This window comes from Botrytis cinerea, chromosome 6, assembly GCF_000143535.2.
Source record: "Botrytis cinerea B05.10 chromosome 6, complete sequence".
NCBI classification, from domain to species: Eukaryota; Fungi; Ascomycota; class Leotiomycetes; order Helotiales; family Sclerotiniaceae; genus Botrytis; species Botrytis cinerea.
This window is the reverse complement of record NC_037315.1, coordinates 1,916,894-1,937,943: the sequence shown is the minus strand read 5'-3', so window position 1 is coordinate 1,937,943 and position 21,050 is coordinate 1,916,894. Positions and strand designations below refer to the sequence as shown.

The window sequence follows — 21,050 nt, the reverse complement described above, 5'->3', positions numbered from 1 at the left end:
TATTATTGCAATCGTAGTTGTAAATGATTGAGGAAGGCTGAGAAGATGTAGTTATAGGATTGGTTCGAGATTTCAAGTGATGTTGAAAAAAGTTAGGTAGAAGCGTGGTGAAGGGGTTCGATTTGAGGTAAGTGAATGAAGTCGCTTTATCGAAAGATTATTCAAAATTGTAAAAACTGTCTGTATATCCAATCAACTTGTCGAATCAGAGTGCGTGGGAGTGTAATTTGGGAGTTTGTGAGTCGTATGGTATGATAGATCGATAGATATGGCCTAAATCGGGGTGTAATGGTTAATTAATGCTCCGATTCAAGAGAGAGATGCTTTAAGGAGAAGACCGGGAGTAAAGGGAGACATACCTTGTTATGCAAGAACTTCGTAGTGCCGGCTTTCTTAACGAGAAGCAATACTGTTGTCGTTTAATACTGTTTAATATTCATGTCAGTGCTTGATTAGATTGTGCAATAAGTCCCACATACTACAATAGTATTCCGCTTTTCTATTATCGGAGCTTTAAGGGGAAATCGGGAAGGGGAGGGAATCAAAGAAGTGCATGATACATACCTTGTGTGGAAGAGGCCTCGAAGTATTAACGGAGTCGATATCAAACGGCGGAGACCCTTGGATACTGGTAATCCTGCGTGTAGCTATTTGGAGAGATCATGTTAGGAGTGCTCAAAGCTTCGATGCTGGGTTGACTGGTAGATGAAGAATATTGAGGACATTTAGGAGTAGTGAAGGAGGGGGATACTCGTTAAAGAGTATATATACGTACATCGATCGATCTGCGAGATGAAACGCAATGTTCCCAATACCTTTGAAGCTCTCTATTCCCAGAGAAGTGGTAGCAACAGCAAGTGTGTTGTCCTCGGAGGTAGCAAATAAGTTAGATAAAGTCCTGATAAAGTGTTGCTTGAGGGGATTCACGGAATCACAGCCGTATTTTGTAGAGTTTTGGGAGAAGAAAGAAGGCAGCTCCAGAGATCCTACTTTATGCTCAAGGAATTGAGAAGATGGGCGAGATCGGAGCGATAGGGAGGTGAATATGAGGAAGGAAAAGAAGAATAGTGGAGATCACGGGGCCGTTTTTCTAAATTCTCTTCTAAATATTTCAGATTTTTACTTCAGATATTGCGGAATGAGGGGTATTAAAGCGGGTACTGGGGATGTACTAGCTGTTCCTGCGTCATTGGGAACCTTGATAGAGAAGGAGCTGTTGAGCTGTGAATCTGTTGGGAATATGGGGGTTAGTGAAGTTTGTTTGTGAGTTATCGTGTTGATTGTAAATGATATCTGGTGAATATGACTATTTGGTGCTTGTATATCCCTTGTTTGATCAAGTATGTCGAATCTTTTAGTATCTTGTAGTCCTCAAGCTTTATTCTATATATTTCACGTGTTTTGTTGATATTGTCAATGAACATCGGATTTATATCCGTTGATGTTGGTCTTGATGTTAATATGATTACACATTGAGAGGAATGTAGACGAGCCCAGTGTTTTCCCTGATAAATCATTATATGAGGTATAGCTACGTATCTAAAAACATTATTGATTAAAACTCCCAAATTTATTGATAAAAATAGAAAATCACACAGAAATTGATGCTATAAAGAAATTCGTTGAAGCAGGCATTTCATTAAGTAAATCTTGGTGAAACGAAGATCATAATAGTTGATTTAAATGCCCTTTAAACCCTCCAAGATGTATCTTTGATATATATGAAGGCCCAAAAGGGAACTTAGAAAGTTTCTCGGCAAATGAAGGGTAAAATAGGGGACGTGAAAATTTCGCAAGACATAAATATTGAAACCGTATTAAATGCTGATGAAGTATGAACAAGAATGCAAAGATTATAGTTCATTTTGAGCTGTTAAGAATCCATATTTTGAAGATCTAGATTCAGTATGGAATCGTCGAGAGGGTTTAATGTCTGGTTCAGAATCATACATTTAGGTTCTTACAATTCTCGCAATGAGAGATGGCAGACAAGTATGTAACTTTTTTTCGGCAATCGCTTTATCTGTCAGGGCTGCAAACCTAATTGAGATATGAAAGCTTAGCTTAATACCAGTTCTTTATGAGCTTTTCAGGTAAGCCCGAGCAGCGAATAGTGGAAGTTGTTTAGGAATGAACTTATCTTTTGGAGACGAATTAGAATCCCAAAGGGATAATAAAGGTTCAATGTCCCATTCAAAAGAGTAATTTAATTACTTTTCCGACTCTCGAGACGAGACCCAATGGACAATAGTCGAAATTTCTTATAAATTAATCTCTCTTTCAAGCCCACAAAGTTGAAAGAATATAAGACTAGTGAGAACTATTATCCTGAGGGAATCTCGACTTTCAGTTTCTATTAAACTCTTGAGATGAGATCTAGTCAGCAAGAGTTCAAAAGTTTTATAATTAATTTTATTGCTTATGTCCAGAGGATTGAAAAAATAGAGATAGTGCAAGTTATTGTCTTGGGCAGATCTTGACTTTCAATACACTTAAGACTCCTCGAGACGAGATCTACTAGGCAAGAGTTGAAATTGTTCATGACTTCATCCATATTTTATGACCAAAAAGTTCAAAGAACAAGGTAGTCACATCTTATTATTTTTTTCAGATCTCTACAATCAATTTGCTTTGGGGCTCGAGACGAGAACATGATGGAACATAGTACATTTAGTTTGAGAGAAAACCAGTCTCTCAAGGGTTTGAAGCTGATAGTTCAAAGTAACAACAAATATGACATTAAGCAAGACATCGAGTTCCGACTTTTTTATTCAAAATCATCTCAAGGTTCAGCAAACAGAATGAGGTTGTTTAAGAATGAAGCTGGCTTGGAAGGACAGAAAGTTGAGCATGTAAGACGAATTTAACCAGTATCTTAGAGACATTGTTATACTCTCTGATGCCTTCCAGGATATATCCTGAGTGGTTAATAATGCTATCAAGTTCACCATCAGTTAGGCTCTTAAATTTAAAACTCATTTGTATTAACTATGCAAAAATTTATGCCCTAGTTTAAATAATTAGGGGCAGAGAGAGAGGCCATATAAGACCATCTAAGGCCATAATGTTCAAAATGAATGTGGAAAAATATCAGGAATCAATTTTGGCAATTGAAGATCATCCCATTCATCCAAGTCACCTCTTTCTGAAGTTCATTCGTTTCACTACCATTAATTCCATCACTTCAATTTTCACTCATAATTTGTTCATTTAGTTGTTGTGTTTTGCAAGAGTGATTATGCTAAGTAAGGAGATCTCTAACTCGGAAAACAGATTTTGTTTTTCGAAACCATAAGCCAATCTCGAAAATCGTACCTAACCATTGCGTTTTCCTTTCAAATGATTTGTGCTATGTAAATTGAATACTTTCAACACATGAAAGTGGTGAATGAGGGGAGTGTCATTTCGATGCTGTGATCACAGTAGATTCCGCTTTTCGTGACGAGATCCCTGGCCTCTGACGAGCATTCTGATTTCTATGTCATGGTAGAATTTCCCCCCGTCCTTGATGCATATTCCGAGCGTCAAAAGGGTCGGTCAAGTAGCATTTGGAAGTGCCAATTCACAGCTTATCTTGGAAACCGTTTGATCTGAGTCCTGACTTACAACAATGATTCGCGAAAGTGGTCCGAACAGCAGATCTTCATATGAATCCCACGCTGGTAAATATGAGAAGTGTGTCATAGTCCAATGCCGAAGGCTATACCGAGGGCAATCATGAGAAGTTACTGTGAACCATGGTACTTATTGACTTCACCATCCCCATGGTGATACCAATAGTTACAGATGATGAAAGATACAGAAGCTAGAGTTAACACCCACCACACAAACGTACAAAACCATGCTTTGAAACAGAAATCAAAGATGCATAAATAGCACAAAAATGCGACCTTATCATCTACAATTAAAACAAGTCTGAGAATGTCTTCTACAGAGACCTATGCCAAGATTTCAAAAGCCACAAGATTCTCGCCGTACTTCCCCGTTCCAAATACTAGTGATAAGCGCCAGCCAAAGCCTTCTTTTGTAAAACGCAATACAGCAAATAAAGGAGATAAACTGTTGACAAATGTGGGTGTTGTGTTTGTGGTGACAATATTAGAATTGACCTAGTCTGGAAACTTATCAAAATATGTCTTCTTTAAAGAAAACGTATTGATTGCCCTCTGGTGTATGGTCAATTTTACGAGGGATTGACTCTTATTCAAAGGCATGGCTTCCGCCATTGAATGGCTGACTGATCAACAAATCCACGGGATATTCACCTGCCACTGGACTAGATCTGCGTCACCATTTAGCACAGAAAATGCATTCCATTCACTGTTGATTGCGTGATTAAAAGGGTTTAATTACTAAATTCCGGTTCATAGTATATCCTGCAGCATTATTCTAACATCCTTTTCCGGTTTTCCTTGTTCGATAATAATTGGGGATGGAATGAGGGCTTTCGATTCCAGTTTTCCTTTTCTTCCACCTTCTGATCCAGTTGTAGTGAATTTCAGAAGAAGTCATGATTTGCTCAAGATCATAAGTGGGCACATGGGTGATTGTGACAATGAGAAGCTTGAATCCGACATCGGTGCTTCGAAGAACCCTTCAATGTACGGAAAAGCAGTGAATTGATTCACTGCAAAAGAAATATGAGAATTGAATGAATTGCTGACTGACTATAATTTGTTGGGCTTTCAGAGATCCGTGTACTTGTTAGCCGTCTAGGAGAAAATGCATTTTATGTTAAGTATTTTCATGAGACAAGAAAGGTGCAGGAGGAAAGATGTGCGGAGTTACAGATTTATATCCTCTGCCATGTCAATGAATTGCTTTTCATGGAAACTAGTCCATTTAGTGATATGTATTCATGATGCTCGGATCATCATACCTAGCTTTGTAGAGTTTTATATATCTTGCTATAGAATACCGGATCGGAATGGTATACTAGCAGTGAGTTTCCATGGGCATATGACAGCGTCAGCAAAAGAGTCTAATGTGAAGCATTAGGTTTTGTAATATTGCCAATTATGATATTCCCGTGAAGCCCATACTATTGAATAATCCGGTACATGGCAGCGCAACTTATTTTGATTCCTGCTGCTCTTATAATACGAAATTCATTAGGCCTTTAGCAAACCTGACTGAACTATTGAAATGAAATTGGATGAAATGTGAAGCTATTGACTTGCCTCACGTATCTCATTCCATGTAAAAAGAAAATTTCCAAGTTCCTGCTGAAACTTGACATTTTAGAATGTACGCGAGTTTCTCGAACTTCGAAGTTCTTCTCTCAACCCATGTATTGAGTGACGATCAATATACAAAAGCCTGTGAAACTTCAAGATTTGATTTTCTGATCATAAGCAAGTGCGATGTCATTGATTGATTCAAACCCCAAGATATTCAAAAAAAAAAAAAAGAGTTAATTGATAAGTCACAATATAATTTGGTTTCCGGAGTTGATTTTTTGCTTGTAATGACACGTTTTGTGTTGTATGAGGATAAAGAAAGGGGCGGGGCGATTGTTAGCCGAAGGTTTGTTTAGTGCCAAAAGAGAGGCACAGCAACTCTGGTGTCATCGCGACTCATTGCTTGCTGATTACAACATATTAAATGTGATGCTGATGTTTCTTGTTAGATTGATTTTAGACAATCATATATTGATTTTAGGTAAAGGTACATATCAGTTTACACTGCGTGCTGGATGCTGGGTTTATGGCAAGTTAACGCACTCTTTATACAGGTCAATTCGAAGATTTTAACACTCCCAAGTATAACTTACATTACTTTTATTACAAATCGCAGGAACTTCATATTTTTCTTCCAGTTTTTCTAGTCATGAAGTCTTTGTAAGTTGGCCTGATTTGGTGTTGGTCTCTTCTTGGCACTCACCTCATCAATGTTCGTTATACATCGCGAATCCATTGTGTTTTATTATTATTAATGTTGGAATTTTTGATTGGCCTTATTAGTAACTAAGCAAAGACGCCTGTCTCAATGCTTGGGCAGAAGCGAGCCTACATGATAAATATAATTTGTTGCGAATCTCGTGACCCTGGAATTCTTTCGTTGATACCAGTAGCATTGTGTCCAGATACTAGGAGGCATCAATTGATCTTGGCGAGTGTAAACATTTATTAAATTAAGTCGGTCATGGTCCACAGCTACTATGAGTACTCTAATATTGTAGGTGTTGAAGCTGCTGAATTCTGATGATGACTGTGAGATCAATCGCTCCTGTGCTGATGGAACTCTTTCCTCGTAAGTGTGGGTGAATTTTCGAAAAAAAAGAGTCCCTGATATATAACTAATTGTAAGAATATGGTGTTCAATAGAGTTTCCTTTATTTTGCCAGGACAAAAATGTGGTTGAGTAAAAACTCGGCAATATCGCTGTTAGCAAAGTCCTCACGGTCGGTTTCATTTAAATTAAAATAAACCAATTCGACAATAATATGAATAATGCTTCTGCTTCATACTTCCAACAATTTTTGTCTTTCTGTCTTTATCTTCTTGGAAAGTTTATTGCTTAGCTCCAATGTCCTACCCGGGTAATAATTCTGAATTGTGAGCTTCCCTTCAAGGACCTTCCCATCTCCAATGAACTCGGTAGTCTTCGCTCCTCTCTTCTCTTTTATCAACTCACTGAAATACACAGAGAGTTATGGGGTTGATAATTAGTTTTCTATCCCATTCCATGATTGAAAATCGTTACCACCTTCTCACAGTATCTAGATTCCCCACAGCACCTGCTTTTCCGAAGCATCCAAAGAAAGCGTAGTGAATGCCCTCTATTTTTTGACTCGTGAATCATTTGGTCGGATTGTATTTGTTATCTACACACCCTAGATAAACCCCTCTCACAACTCGTATCTCTTAGAATTACAAATAGCCATCTAGGTGTATGTTGTTAGAGCATAAAGAATTCTAGTATATCCACTCCCACTACCGAAACCTATTCTACCAACAGGCATTAGAGCTCTCAGCAAAACATCTTCACAGGCCTCGGCATCCTACAACCACAAGAAATTCCCCGATATTTCGCCTCCCAACTACACCACATACACCCCCAAACCAACATCATTACAACCATGGATGTCCAACACACATACACACACACCTGTCATCACATAGCCCACGGTCCCATCCTGTCGAACCCGCTCATATACCTACCTCTCACAACCCACACGCGTTCCCTGCACTCTCTTCAAAAAATGCACCTCAAGCTCCATTTCAATGTCCTTTCTGTGAAGATCCAAATCTCCACGATACCGTTCCGGCTGGGAAGGGCGTTCTCGTGATTATGAGTTCTCTAAAAAAGGAAGAGAAGGTGAGAGAAGTGGTGAAGAGATCGTCGGAGCTAGTATTACTCCCATCGATTCCACTAATGCACTCTGCATTATACCCTCCATACCCGTCGACCTTCTACTCAAGATTGCATCCCCAATCTCTTCCCTTTCTGTATTTTCCTCCTCATCTCTCATTCGCCCCCTTCTATTACAATCCCCCACCTCCAAATTTCCCAGATCCATGGAAAATAATACGTATTTGTGAAGTCGAGGATATCAAGAGTAGAGAATGGGCGCAAGGAATCGAGACCGAAACAACAGATGACCAAAACGCCATGAAGCATCTTGAAAATGAATGGAGCGAGCGACGACAAAACTTTGCACCCAGAAAAGGGGAATGGATCCCGATGGCTTGGATTCCTAAACCTGTTGGAGATGTTGATGCATTGACAACCCCAGACACAGAGCCACAAAGCGTTTTTCATTCCTTCACCAATTCGCGCTTTCCTCAATCTCCTAATTTTTCTTCCTCTCACTCAAACTTGGATCATCAAAATCAAAACCAAAAACTCCATATCTCGCAGGCCTGGAGAGGTACAACAGGCGAAGATTCAAACGGGTATGGATATCGTGGGAGAATACTGAGTCGGAGTAGATTACCGGGGATGATGAGTGAGCTGGGTGCTTTTTTGCGGAACGGAAGAGTGGAGAATGGACGTGAGAGAAAGAATGAGAGAGAGGGAGGGGTGAGATGGGAGTGAGAGGAAGGAAGAGAGCTTCAGAGTGGGTGGTGTGTGGATAATGCATAGCATTGATGGATTGGGTTTTAAAAAACGGTCGAGGATATTATCAATGTTGGTCGGGAAGATGTTGAATTTTCTATGATTTGGCGTGAGACTAGGTTGGATATGAATACAGACACAGAGAATATGAAGACGCATATTGTGCTCAAAAATTATCGCTATACTAACCATTAATTTAAAGATTTTAAATCAGGACTCACATCATAATCATAATGGCAGTACTTTTTTAATGTTTTCTGTTTTAGTAACTATCTGTCCTTATCCTTCATCTCTCGAAATTTTTCAAGAAAGTAGTCCTTCATAAGAATCGTTCTCCTGTCCAGCACCAATTTTGAGTATTCGTACCATATCTAAGGTATCTTATCATATCTTATTTGCCAAATCATGAAATGTATCAAATGCATCTCTTTGACTCTTTTATCTTTTTTGTGTCATAGAAACTCAAATCCTCGCAGTAACAGTTGATGGGTGCGCCTTTTAATGAACAGAAAAGAAATAAAAATGACAAAATGATAAAAAAGCAAAAGTAGCTCAGCATCAATCCACAAAAAGACATGCCGACTATGCAATAAAAACTTGGAGGGTATACCCATCCTACATATTATACAAACATTTCCTGGTATTTTGTGAAAACTATCAGAGACCTAAACGCCATTCTCCCCATTATCTCTTCGTTCACGTCTCTGATTAGATCTACGAGCCAGATCATTAGAACCATAAACATCGCGAAAAGCTTCGAGTTGACCAGTTAAACCACGTAACATTCTTGACATCTCGAAAGCCATTTCTTCATGCCCTGCTTCGCCTGTCAAAGCACGCACCGAAGGAGCATTGGGTAGATTTGGGAAATGTGCCATAGTATATGGAGCATTTGGATCGCGAGAAGGAGCAGATGTTGGCGCTGGCTGGGTCGAAGCGGTTGCGTAGTCTGAATCTGTGTCGTTGGCATCTGTATTGTAACCCATAGTACTCTCTGCAGCCGAATCCGAAAGGTCTGATATATCAGCAATGTCACGAAGAGCATTCCCGGTGCGAAGACGAGGTGGACGATCTGCGCGAAGTGGACGTGATGTACTTTCAGGACGGGGAGGCGTAGCGGAAGTTGAGAATGCCCCCATTTCTTCTGTAACATAAATAGAAGGTTCGCGCTCGTGAGATGTGGCATAGATAGAAGGCTCGCGCTCATGAGATGGTGCGTAAATAGAGGGCTCGCGCTCATGAGATGGTGCGTAAATAGAAGGCTCGCGCTCATGAGATGGGGCGTAGATAGAAGGCTCACGCTCACGAGCAGGGGCATATATGGAAGGCTCACGCTCATGTGAAGACACAAATAAAGAGGGCTCACGGGAGTGAGAAGGAGTATAGAGGGAAGGTTCGCGGGAATGAGAGGTAGGTTGATAAAGTGAAGCATGACGTTCGAGTTCAAATGGATTGACCGTAGAAGACGCTAAGGCTTGTCCAGAATCGCTTATGATTGAAATAGCATCAGAATCTGCCGTTGATGGTCGACCAAAGTCGGAGTTGAAAGCCGGTACTGGGTCTGGCATGCTCATATCTAGATCGATGAGAGATTCGCGGAAAGATAAACGAGGCATTCCAGTGTGGATTTCTGCAGGTGGAAGTCCGCCACTGAATCCACCCAGAGGCTCGGTTGGATGATGAACTAAACTAGGACGACCACCGATGCCTGGAGTGAATGCTGGTTTTGGAACTTCATAAGTAGAAGGGGGAAACCTAGAGACTTCTGGATCTGCAGACGCAGGCGGTACCATTGCTGGAAATTTCCATTCTCGAGTACGTCGATTTGGATTTATATCAGCTGGATCGCTAAGTGCTGGTCGACTGAAATCCGGCAAGGTGGTCATGTAATCTTCATCGGGTTCTTCTCGTACACGTCTTCCAGCTTTGATGGTATCCATATCCGGGAACACGGATATACCTGTTTCGACATCATGTCCTCCAAGATCAATCATAGTATCCCTGATAGACGTCTGCGCTGTATCATCACGTAAAGGTAAATCGGAACGAGATGGAACAGGTGGTAAGTCTGAAGTTGGTGGAAGGTACGGTCGGCCATAATGATTGCGAACATTATCCTCATAGCTTGATAATGTGTTTGGATCAAATATCTTTTCTAACGGACCACGAGACGGTGCTAGGGCCTCTGGTGGGGGTCGGCGTCGTCCTTTTTGAGGTGGTGGACGGGCAGTCTCTTGAGGAAAGCCAGCATCAAACTCAACACCTGAGCCATACACGTCGTAAACATCTTGTGCCGTTGACTTGCGTCTAACCTCTTGTTCGAATGCAGCAGTTGTACTAAAGTTCCACTCATCATCGGACAATGCTGTTGAGGAAAACTCTGATGGTGCTTGCGCTCCACCCAGCATAAATAGAGATTTTCTGCTTCCCCCGTGATCTTCCCACAACTTAAATGCCCTGACGAGATGAGAAAGTGATGACATTGGATATTTTGAACTAGTGTTGAGAATGTAGTGATGATTTTGAACTCGGTCAATCGAAGGACGTTCACTTGGGAATTCTTCCAAGCAGAAAGCAACAAGATCTCTCAACTCATCAGAATAATCTCCCCCTTCAAGCCGTGGAGCATGTTGTTTTATAAGAGAGCCAAGTCGATCAAACGGAAGTCGACTCATGGCATTAGGTGGAAGACCAGTAGAGATCTCATAAGCCATACATCCGAAAGCCCATATATCAACTTCTTTACCATAGCTGGGGACAGCGTCGAATAACTCTGGTGCCATCCAATGTGGTGTGCCAATGACGGTAGATCTCTTATCAACCTTTGTTTCCATGGTTCCAGCAACACCAAAGTCGCAAAGTTGAACTCCACCTTCTTCAGTAATAAGAACATTGGCGCACTTGATATCTCGATGTATGATGCCAGCCTCGTGCACCCATTTGATAGCTTCAGCGACCTCGCGAAGTATCGGTATGATCCATTTTTCTTGTAAGCCCCCAGGAGCGGTAGGCTTCATAAGAGTAGCAACACTCCCTCCACCACAGTATTCTGTAATCATCCACATGGCTTGCCCAACTGGCAATGCTTCGATGACATGATTAATATTCCGAGCTTTGTTTTCACTCAGAGTCTTTAAAGCGGTAATTTCCTTCAAGAATTCGGCATACGAATTGGCATTCTTTGGGTTGATCGTATCGCTCTCCTCAATGTCGATGATCTTTACAGCCACAATTGCAGCCGATACCATGTCCTTTCTATTTGGTATATTAACATATTGACTAAGTAATCAGGAACGAAGGAATATCATACCCTTTATAAACACGTCCAAAACTTCCCTTTCCTATTAATTCTATCAACGCATATTTAGGTGGTTCCTTCCCTAACTTAGTTGCTGCTTCAATAACTGAAGCTTGCATGAGCCGTGCATCCTCGATAGCTTTTGTCTTGATCGAAACTGGTTCGGAGTTTCTGACTTGAAGCTTGTCCATTTCGGCAAAATGGGCTTCTAAAGCTACGAGGCTAACGTCTAAAAAAGAAAGTTGCGAAGGAGGTATATTTGGAGTTCCAGATGCAACGTTTGTTCCTGGGACTGGAAGACGAGATGCGGAAGAGTTTCCTTGTCTTTCTGCAGATGTTTGTGAGCTATTACGTGAGATAAAAGTTGATTTTTTGTTCACGGCTGATGTCTTTGGCAAGTTGCGTGGTGTAGGAGTTACTTGACGAGAAGAAGGGGAGAACTGACGAAGACGCGAGCTTGTAAGCGGCTCTTGGGTGGTGGATGAGTTATTCTGCGACCAGTTCTGTGAGGATTTTAGCCCAGAAAGAGACGACTGAGTTCTATAGCTCTGTGACGAAGGAGATGGTGTCTGGAGCTCTCTTGAAGAACTTCTAGGGTGAGGTATCTGGGAAAGATATGTCGCCTGAGTTGCTAAAGGCGTAGAATCTTGTTGCAGAGCGTTGAAGGGCGAATCAAGGCCAAATGTACTGGCGCCTCTGGAAACTGGAGAGCCGGTGGAGATGCTGTAATCGCTTTGAAGTCTGTCTAAGCGCAATCTATCGTGTTCGATAGAGTCAGGTGCAACGCCAGTCTGCGATTTCTTGATAGGATTGATTATAGTAGGAGCTTTCAGATGTCTGACAGTACCGAACCTTGAAAGATTAGAAGCGGCAATGTCCGAATTATATTCTGGACGTCGATTAAGTGATTCAAGCGAAGTAGCGAGTTCAGGCTCTGCAATTTGGGCTTCTTTTGATCTAGGCTCTTGACGAAGATTACCGTCTGGATAGCGTGTCGCGCAAAGGGTTAAAAATTCTTGCTCTTCAAGACTGTTTCGATCTCTGCCACTCAAAAGCAAATATCTGAGACGAGCAGTGCCAACTGGATTATGATCTGGTCGGCGAAGCGTAAGCGAGCGCTCAAACCTGGCTTGCTTTTCTGCTTCCTTCTCTGCTTCCCTCTTTTGATCCTCTATATATGGAATTGAATGGGCTAAAGATTCTTGGAGAGCTTTACGAGCTTCCCTTCGCTCTGCTCTGCGTGCTTGTGCCCGCTCAAAGTTAGCAGCAGCTTGAGCGTCGTCTGTCGATGTGGTATCTTGACTAATGGGTATCTTCTGAGAAAATTCCTCGAACCTTGAGCTTTGGAAATAAGCACGATAACTATCCTCCAGATCACGATCTTCGGTAGCGTTTTCAGCGAGCGTATCGGAATTGATCCACTTGTCGGATTCTTCCCTAAAATATTGTCTACTAATGGAAGAAGCCGATGAAACACGTCGTGAATGACGATTTAGTGCAGGCTCAGCTTGTTGAGGGGCAGTTTCACTAGATTTCTGAGTTTCTGTAGTTTTTGAAATTTGAGGACTGCGTAGAGACAAATTTTGACCCTTGAACCCAAACGAGCCTTGAGACTCGCACTGCTTGGAAGCACCACCGAAATGATTATTTCGTAAAGAGGGGGCGGTGGAAGCTGGTGGGGGTTGTTGTAAAGTTCTCGCTGTCGGAAGTAAATTTTCCGGTTCTTGCGTTGAGGATTCAGTAGAATAACCGCAAGAAAGCGAACAACTTGAGTTTTCTTGAGATTCAGGTCTCTTCACACCTTCGGAGGCTGTGAATTCTTTTCCTTCAGGATTTGGTAGATTTGAGCCGCGTTCTTCTTGAGCAAGCGGCGGTGCGTTCGTAGTCACGTGAGAATAAGTATTTGCACCGTTTGTCGCGTCGTCTTTTGCACTACTTCCGCTGCTGGTTTTTCTTGTACTATGGAATCCAGCTGCAAGTGGAGAGTTGTCGAAATCTCGTAGTACAGCGTCATGTGCTAGCAAGACCGCTTTGTTAGCTCGCACCGATGCTTCGGTCTCCCTCTGCCTACGCTTTGCCGCAGCCCCGTCAGACTCGGTAGCAAGGAATTCCGGCGTTGGTTCAGTATAATTGTAATCGTAGTCACTCTTCTGTGAGGGGGTAAGAGATTCGTAGTATGGTTTCGAGGATGACTTTTCAGTGTCTTCCTTTGGGCTATCCTCACTCTCAGACCTTGAGTCCGAAGTATAGCCGCCGCTTGTGCTTGTTACAAGATTGGGGTTGTGCTCGTCCTGTGGCGTAACCTGATCAGGAGTAACTGACAGTGCACCGGTATTATTAATATGATCTTCCTGTTCCTGTTCCTCCCTTAACGTGTGATTGGAATCTGATGTGTACAGAGAACGGTAATAATCGCGAGCAGTGTATTGGCCGGCAATCAAACCCAGAGGATCGTAGACCCAATCTTCACCTGGATCCTATTATGGACACACGAAGTCAGTAATCGTTGAGCTGTTGGACTGTTGCACTGGACCCCTTTGAGCAAGCAAGACGATTTGCAGACAATGGATGCTGCAGGGAGCCCGGAAAAATCGATTTGAAGGGGAGAGCACACAAGGGCTTGAATTCTCCAAGAATCGAATGAAAGCTTACAAATGATGTGACAACGTTATCAAGAATTCCTCCCTCCTCTGTGACTCCTGCTTGCTTTTCCAAAGATTTGAACAGGTTAGAGATTCTGGATCTTAATTTGGACGGTGGCTTCGCAGTGGATTCGCCAGGATCATCCTGATTCTGCAGGTGAGACAATGTTAGTCAGCAGCGGCGGCTATCTTTTAGTTCCACCTGCAAATATCGACGTCAAACTTACTTTGAGACCGCCATGCTTCTTGCGATGTTCTTGCCTCTTCTTTCTCAAGAACTCCATCTTCTCCTCATGCGCTTCTGTAAGTCGCTTTAACTCAGTGCGATATCTGGCAAGGAGTGATTGATTATGTGCAATGAAACTGTGTGCTTTCGACGCATTTGACGTGTTGATGGCAGGAAGCAAATTTGGCTGAGATAATTTTCTCAATGGTGATTTTGTGGGAATTGGCGGCGCCGGCGTATTCGCAACAAGCAGGAAATTTGTGAGTGTATCATAAGAGGCAGGGCGAAATTCGGGAGTCGAGCTAGCGTGTTTAAGGAAATCGTTCACGCGTGAATTTCGACCACCCAAGCTTCCTTTCTCTACGCTGTCTTCACTTAGAGCTTTGGATGTGTCGTCCAATCTTTTTGAGACAACAGAATGGAACCGAAGGAAGCTTTCAGTTGCCTGGGCATTATCTCTCTGCGGGATGGTAAATTTGCCTTGCGATGCACCATCTTTCTCTTTGGTGTTTACATTTCTTTCCTCTCTCAAACCGGCAATATGCAACGCTTGGAGCTCATCTTCAGTATGGATACCCGATCTTTTGGATCTTCCCCCCGAGTTATTCCCAGCCGGACTCCATGATATTGTTGTATCAACAGGTGGGTCAACCCGTGGCTCTAATGATCGATTGTAATCGGCAACAGTTCCAGTTAATGCGATATTGCGAATAGTCTCGTCGCTGGCTTTCACTGTAATCTCTGAAGTGTCATAATCTGTCTCTGGAATGGTAAACTGTGTAACGGACTCATTAAATGTTACCGATTGCTTCCGATATGGCCTTGTGGAGGAACTAAGATTGCTTCGGTGACGAGGCTTGTACGGCAAGACCTCTGTTGATGAGCACGGCGTAGTTTGCCCCGTCAAATTCTCCAATGATGTTTGAGCGCTATCGTCTAGTCGATGGGAATGCTGCGTAAATTTTCCCAAATCATCGTTCTGTAGGTAAGGTTGCACTCGTTCCGCTGGTAGAATTTCTGGAGGCACTCTTTCGGTAGGAGTGGGAGGTTCATTAATACCAATGGGCATCAATTCAGATCTATTCCTCCTCGTTTGCCTTGGAAGCGTAGGCTCAATGAGCGCTCGACAGGTTATCGGGGGTGCTCGGCCAATCTTTGGATCATTCACGTGTTCTCTGCCTTCTAGTCGTAGTTTCTGTTCGGTTGCCTTTCTAAGCTCATGCTGGAATTGCGCCTGTTCGACGTGCTTGTCACGTTCTTCTTGCGTTTCCGCAAGGGTTTGAAACTCGCCACACAAGCTTGCGCCCGTCTTGTCCAGCTCGATATTTCCATCAAGCTTCCTTGCCGGCGCGATTGGTGGAATGTACCTCTCGGGGGCTGGCGTGGGTCGATCGGTTCTGTAACGGAGTTTTGGTGTTGCGACTGGTTGACTTCGATCAAGCGGCTTTTGAATAGTTTTCTTTTTAGGTTTGAACAACCTTCTGAGCTTGGCTTTTAAAGGATCCTTATTCCGGATCTTGTTGTTCAAACCTTTAGGAAGGTATGCGAAATTCGGATCGGCATTTTTGTTTTCCTTCCGCGCTGCTTTCACTGCTCGTTTTCTCGCATCTTTTTCCTCCCGGGTTGGTCCAGGAGACCCTTCGATTGTGGTACCAGAAACGGAAGAAGATCCAAATGAAACAACTGTGGACGCTTTTGATGCTTTGGAGCGCGTTGACTTCAAAGAGAGCGCTTTGATTGTTGAGGCGATCGTAGTTGTCGACGAGTTCGCCTCAGAAATATTTCCAATTTTATCTTCATTTGTCTCTTTGTTTGACACGCTCGATCTTGGATGCAAAGTGCTGGCTCCAATTTGACTTCTTCCATGGCCAGAGTGTCTGAGTTGAGAGCGCTTTGCAAGCGAAGACTTACGTTCAATTGGTCTCCGAGGTGCCATTGGCGCGGTCGCCTTAGCAGGATAGACTTTGAGATTGTCGCGGGTATAACGTAACTAGTTGGCAGGTCGACAGAGAGTCTAAAGCTGGTGAGCTGAGATGAAATTCGGTATAGGAGGAAAGGCTATATTGCGTGAGTAGATGATTGACTAGCTCGGTATGAAAAGATATAACATGATTGATCGAATGAAATCAAGACGGAAGCGATCAGTTGAGGAGATAACTGTGCAGAATCGAAGCTTGATGTTGAAAATATGCAAGGTCAATGCGACTTGTTCCCCAGATTTTCATCTTAGCCTTGGTCCAGTTTGGATGGTAGTAAATAATGGAAGTACCCGGCATCGGAGTATCTTCCTTTCTGCAGTCTTCGAGCACTTATCAATATTTTCACAAAATAGTTTTCCAACCCATATTAGACATCTTTCTATATACAAAGAATAAGTAGTGTTAGAACTTTCTTTTCCAATTTTTCCCGGATACATGGGGCTTCTGGTGGTCAATATATTCTCTTTTTTTGTTCCTTGTGATCTGCCCATGGTCTACTCAGCCTTATGACACTTGACTGCTCATCTAGCAGAACGGTCCGATCAAAAGCGAGTCTAGACTCCCCACCTCAGGCATAGATAGACAGGGATCCGAGCAAGGTAGTATAGCGCACAATCAATATTATTGTTATTAAATTCGACTTTCTCGAGATGGTGATTGGGGGGTTACCCGAGCAAAGTTTTCCAAGTGTTTCATGAATCAAAACAAAGACGTGATCCTGTTGCTGAGGCTGCTGTAGTATCCCTGCTCCGAACTTGCAACTGACTGTAGAAGTTGAACAACAACCCTTTTGACAAACTTCTTTAAACAAATCTCCAATCATTCTTCCTTGTCAGTAACACTCAACGTCTTCATTCTTTGAAGCCTTAACTTTTGTTCCAAAGAATGCTTGTTGTCTAAGAAGCCGCAAAAACCATACAGATCTGCTGCAACCAGCCTGCAGAGTAGCCAGGCGCAAGACCAAGATCGTTACTTGTAAGTATTTCTCTCATTCTTCCATCATCTCCTTCTTCTCTGGCCTACTTCTCGACTGCAAAGAGATTCTGTTCTCATTGTTGTGGTTAAGTTGTAAGTCGTTTGTCTAAGTTACTCAACTGACAGCTTCTTCAGCTGCTGTACTGTACATTCACCTCAATACATTCCCTCACAAGAACTCTCTTCACTGTTGTTATGTTTTACATGAATAAACGTATGTTGCTGTTTTCAGTCTCCACTCCTCGTTGTCAAGTGGAATACACATTTGTCGTTAGATCTGCAGCTGTGCTGATTGCTTATCTTCTTCTTCTGTACCAAAGTCACACCAAACCTTTCTCAACCTATATGGCACATACTAACTTTATGTAGAATATTGCTCTTACCACCTGGTGTATCACGGAGAAGCCAAGTATCCTTGAAAACCCCCAATCTTTCATTTTCATCGAAATTCTACTGCTGCTGCTGGCGATCGAGCAAACACAATATTAGAGCTTGACAAGTTCTGCCTTCAAGCTGCAGCTAGCCAACAAGCACTATTGCTAGCAAGCTTATGCTAGGTCACTTTGCTGTTCACAAAACGATAATCTGTTGCTCATGACGATAGCCGCTGGTCGGTCATGCTTGTAAGACCTCAGATCATTGTAAGTTCCTCTTCAAGTTCTTATTTATGGCAGTCGCTAATACAAGTCATAGTAGCACCTCAAATTGAATAAGATCATTCGTATACTCTTGCTGCCAGCCATATTGGTGGTAAAGCTCGCAAGATATCGTAATGTGGTACTTATTTCCATTCAAATTCCGTCATTTCTATAACTTCTAACATGACTTGCAGTAGCTCGTATGGTCAGGATGACAATTCTAACTTTGTTGTCAACTGCTGGTCAGTAAAGTTTGCAGGATACTGAGACTTGGTAAGTTCTTCTATCAAATCAGATCTGACCACAATTTCTAATACCACTTACAGTTTTCCTCCTAACAAAATTACATTGAATCCCACATCGATAAGACTTAGACTCACGGTCTGCCTGCTTTCGCCAAGACCTGTCTTGCAAGTCTTCAGGACTTTGAACTTTGAAGACAATATCCTATCATGGACCTAAGCAGCATCTGCAATCACAATGCATGGTGTCCACAATGCATTTCTCACTGCTTCCTATCGAACTTTATCTTACCGTTAAAATCTTCGATCCTCAACCTCTTGCTCATCATACCAAAGCAAGGTCGTTCATGCCTACTCGTTGTTTGATGGAAAAGGCTGAATCTTTACAAATGTTGGTGGTGATCTCAATGAAATGCCCGGAAGAGAAGAACGGGTGTCGACGGCTACAGATTCTACAGATTCACTACACTATCCCCGCACTGCCAATACCCACCTGTCAGCAACACTCACTATCCTATACCTCTTTTTTGTTTCTATACCTGCTTCCAATCTTGCAAAAGCATCGTGGCAGACATGTTATGTTAAGATGTTTTAAGGATCAACTGGCAAATCTAGGATTCATTAATCTTGGTCGTTGACCCAATCTCTGGCATGTCATTGCCGCTGCTCCTTCCTCTTCGCCGAGGAAGGAGACCAACAGCGTGCATTGACCGAGATGCAAGGGGTCTATTGTGGCAATAGACCTTGCACATCAGTACCGCAACACCAAGAACAAGGTTGTCTTCTCTGTTTCTTCAGCACCTAGTCTGTATCTAACCTTGCTTGATGGGTATCTCAGCACTCAATGGTAATTCTTTGGGTGATCTGATGAAGCATTTACCCTGCTGAGCCGACAAGCAGCATTAATCAAATGCAAGGCTATGCTGCTTGTCGCACCAACTGCTCCAACTAAGTGGAGAGGACTCTCCTCTTTCCAGCAACTGGGCCACGCTATCGAGATGGCAATCAACCAGATGCATGGTTGTTCTGCCCGGACCTCTCCAGCCTAGCAAGCTGCGATGTCATCAGTCCTGAATTGTGGACACCCGTTTCCGAATACCTCTTCAAACGGGCTGCTGTGCCGTGGTTCTAGGCACAGCAGAGAGAGCTGGACCAAATTGTTACAACACAGTGGCAGGAGACTTTCTGTCCTTGTCTTCCAACAACAACAACCTAAGTTGTTCCTGCTCCTGCTTTTGCTTTCGCCTTGTGGCTTAATGTCAACAGTCAAATTCTAGCTGGGACAGGGAAGCATGCAGTCCGGAATGACGTTAAACTAAAGTCGTGCTCCTCCGCAAGAAAGAGAAGCTGCTTTTTCATGTTGCCTCTTTCGTTTGTTTTGGGGACGATCCCAAAACAACTCTGCAACGTCAAGATGAGTCGAGACAAGACCGTCGGTCGAGTTCGCCGGAATAGAACAAATTTGTCGCCCTGCACCAGCAACAGAAATGGCCTTTGCCCTTTGCATCCTCAAAGCGGCGCAAGCTTAGCCAGAGAGCTTCCGTCCAGACGCAGACGGCAAAGGGTAAAGGCAACGAACTTTCGATGATTACAAGTAAGTATCACAATCCCCTCGCATATTGCAATTCATTGATCTAGATAGGGCCAAAGATCTTGAATTGAACCTTGCAATCGGTTGAGGCTTCAACAACCAAACACCATATGCTTAAATAACTAGCCCTTCCTGCGGATTTCCAAGGGACGTCGAGAGCGCACCGGGCCCGACAGATACTTCAAGTTCTTTCAGTCGTTTGACCTCAGCCTCAGAAAGACATAGTTGCGCGAAGTCTTTCTCAGTGCTTTGTTTGTCTCTTACCAATACTTGTCAGTATCCCCAATAGCAATAAAAGCCAAGACGATCTGATCGAGTTTTTAGAAACCCATCGTTCGCAACATCAACAGCAGCTTGTCACAAAGTACTTGGAGACAAACCAGATTTTATATATTGCGGCCTCTGCCCTCAGCAGAGGTTTACTGAATGCTACGAACAAAAATCTGGCCTGTGTACTCTTTCCAGCGATTGGGCCAAAGATAATGACCGATCCAATGTGTTTTCTCTCGTTTCTCCTCGATTTTGGACGTTTAAGAAAGTTTACATTGCAAACAGCACCTGCTGTTACTAATAGGAGCTTTTCCGCTCTGAAAGAGAATCGCAACGGGACCGAGATGTCGGTAAACTAGATCACACCAAGGCGAACTGCAAGTCCCTTTTTGATCGATTGGGCAAATTTGAATTGGCGAAAGTTGACACGGTATTACCAAGCAGATCTCAGATCCACTACTTGTGAGGTTCCATATGTCTCTGGCTCCGCAGGCCGGGCTAGGTCATAGGGGAGCTGGTGGTGGTTTCCTTGTAAATACTGATGCCCAGTCAAAGCAGAACGTGCGACCGCATCAGATTGGTCTTCTGGCCCGAGCAGCACTTCCGACCGACAGACACGTCCTACTTCAAAGAGTCTTTCAGGAAGTGGGACACGGTGGCGAGCAAATCAACCAATTTTTCGGCAATTCTCGCTCTCACATCAGACCACTGTCGAACGTAGAGAACTCAGGGAAGAGGAAAGAATGGCTATGACAGCAGTAGGACTTGTCTTTAGTGCAAGTCCTACTACTGTCATCATCATTCTTTCCTCTTCCCTGAATTTTCTCCATTTGATTGTTTTCCACACACAGATTATCGAACAAGTTCATTTTGCGACTTTTAACGCCAGCCTGTTATTCAGTTTTGCAGAGTGAAATAGACAAGCCCATGAGAAATTTCAGCATCGACATTCTCAGCCTTTATCACTGCAGATTCAATACAGCTTGTCTGCTGACAGGCCAGCTATCCTGCAGATACACCGCCACTTTGTGATAAAACCGAGCAGCAAGCTACGATTATGACAACTCGCCACTTTCGCTCACAATTCGCCCTGACTTCTGGGACCTCCCTGCAGATAGTTTCAAAGTT

At 43.0% G+C, this 21,050-nt stretch overlaps 2 protein-coding genes across 3 annotated transcripts; both read right to left on the bottom strand.

Moving 5' to 3' along the window:
• Positions 1–60: 60 nt before the first annotated feature.
• Positions 61–1,396, bottom strand: BCIN_06g05610 (hypothetical protein). Its single transcript, XM_024693617.1, has 4 exons — positions 772–1,396; positions 565–647; positions 360–425; positions 61–273 (listed from the first exon to the last, which is right to left on the bottom strand). Exons 1-4 carry the CDS (start codon positions 775–777, stop codon positions 162–164), a joined length of 267 nt encoding a protein of 88 aa, XP_024549403.1. The 5' UTR covers positions 778–1,396; the 3' UTR covers positions 61–161.
• Positions 1,397–8,309: 6,913 nt separating this feature from the next.
• Positions 8,310–16,586, bottom strand: BCIN_06g05600 (hypothetical protein). 2 transcript variants are annotated; one of them, XM_024693616.1, is made up of 5 exons: positions 14,229–16,586; positions 14,012–14,152; positions 11,805–13,836; positions 11,372–11,687; positions 8,310–11,316 (listed from the first exon to the last, which is right to left on the bottom strand). In XM_024693616.1, the coding sequence occupies exons 1-5, from the start codon at positions 16,161–16,163 to the stop codon at positions 8,727–8,729; spliced, it is 7,014 nt and encodes a 2,337-aa protein (XP_024549401.1). In that variant the 5' UTR covers positions 16,164–16,586; the 3' UTR covers positions 8,310–8,726. The 2 variants fall into 2 exon arrangements, with proteins under 2 accessions (XP_024549401.1, XP_024549402.1); XM_024693615.1 differs by having other exon boundaries at positions 11,372–13,836.
• Between the last annotated feature and the right edge of the window lie 4,464 nt (positions 16,587–21,050).

Excerpts from the sequence above, each read along its gene's own strand:
- BCIN_06g05600 (XM_024693615.1), bottom strand. The coding sequence starts at position 16,163 with ATGGCACCTCGGAGACCAATTGAACGTAAGTCTTCGCTTGCAAAGCGC. Across the intron at positions 13,837-14,011 it reads ATAACGTTGTCACATCATTT|GATCCAGGTGAAGATTGGGT; the intron begins GTAAGCTTTCAT and ends TGTCCATAATAG. Across the intron at positions 11,317-11,371 it reads TTTGGACGTGTTTATAAAGG|AAAGGACATGGTATCGGCTG; the intron begins GTATGATATTCC and ends TATACCAAATAG.
- BCIN_06g05610 (XM_024693617.1), bottom strand. Across the intron at positions 426-564 it reads CGAGGCCTCTTCCACACAAG|TATTAAACGACAACAGTATT; the intron begins GTATGTATCATG and ends AATATTAAACAG. Across the intron at positions 274-359 it reads CGAAGTTCTTGCATAACAAG|GCCATATCTATCGATCTATC; the intron begins GTATGTCTCCCT and ends ACCCCGATTTAG.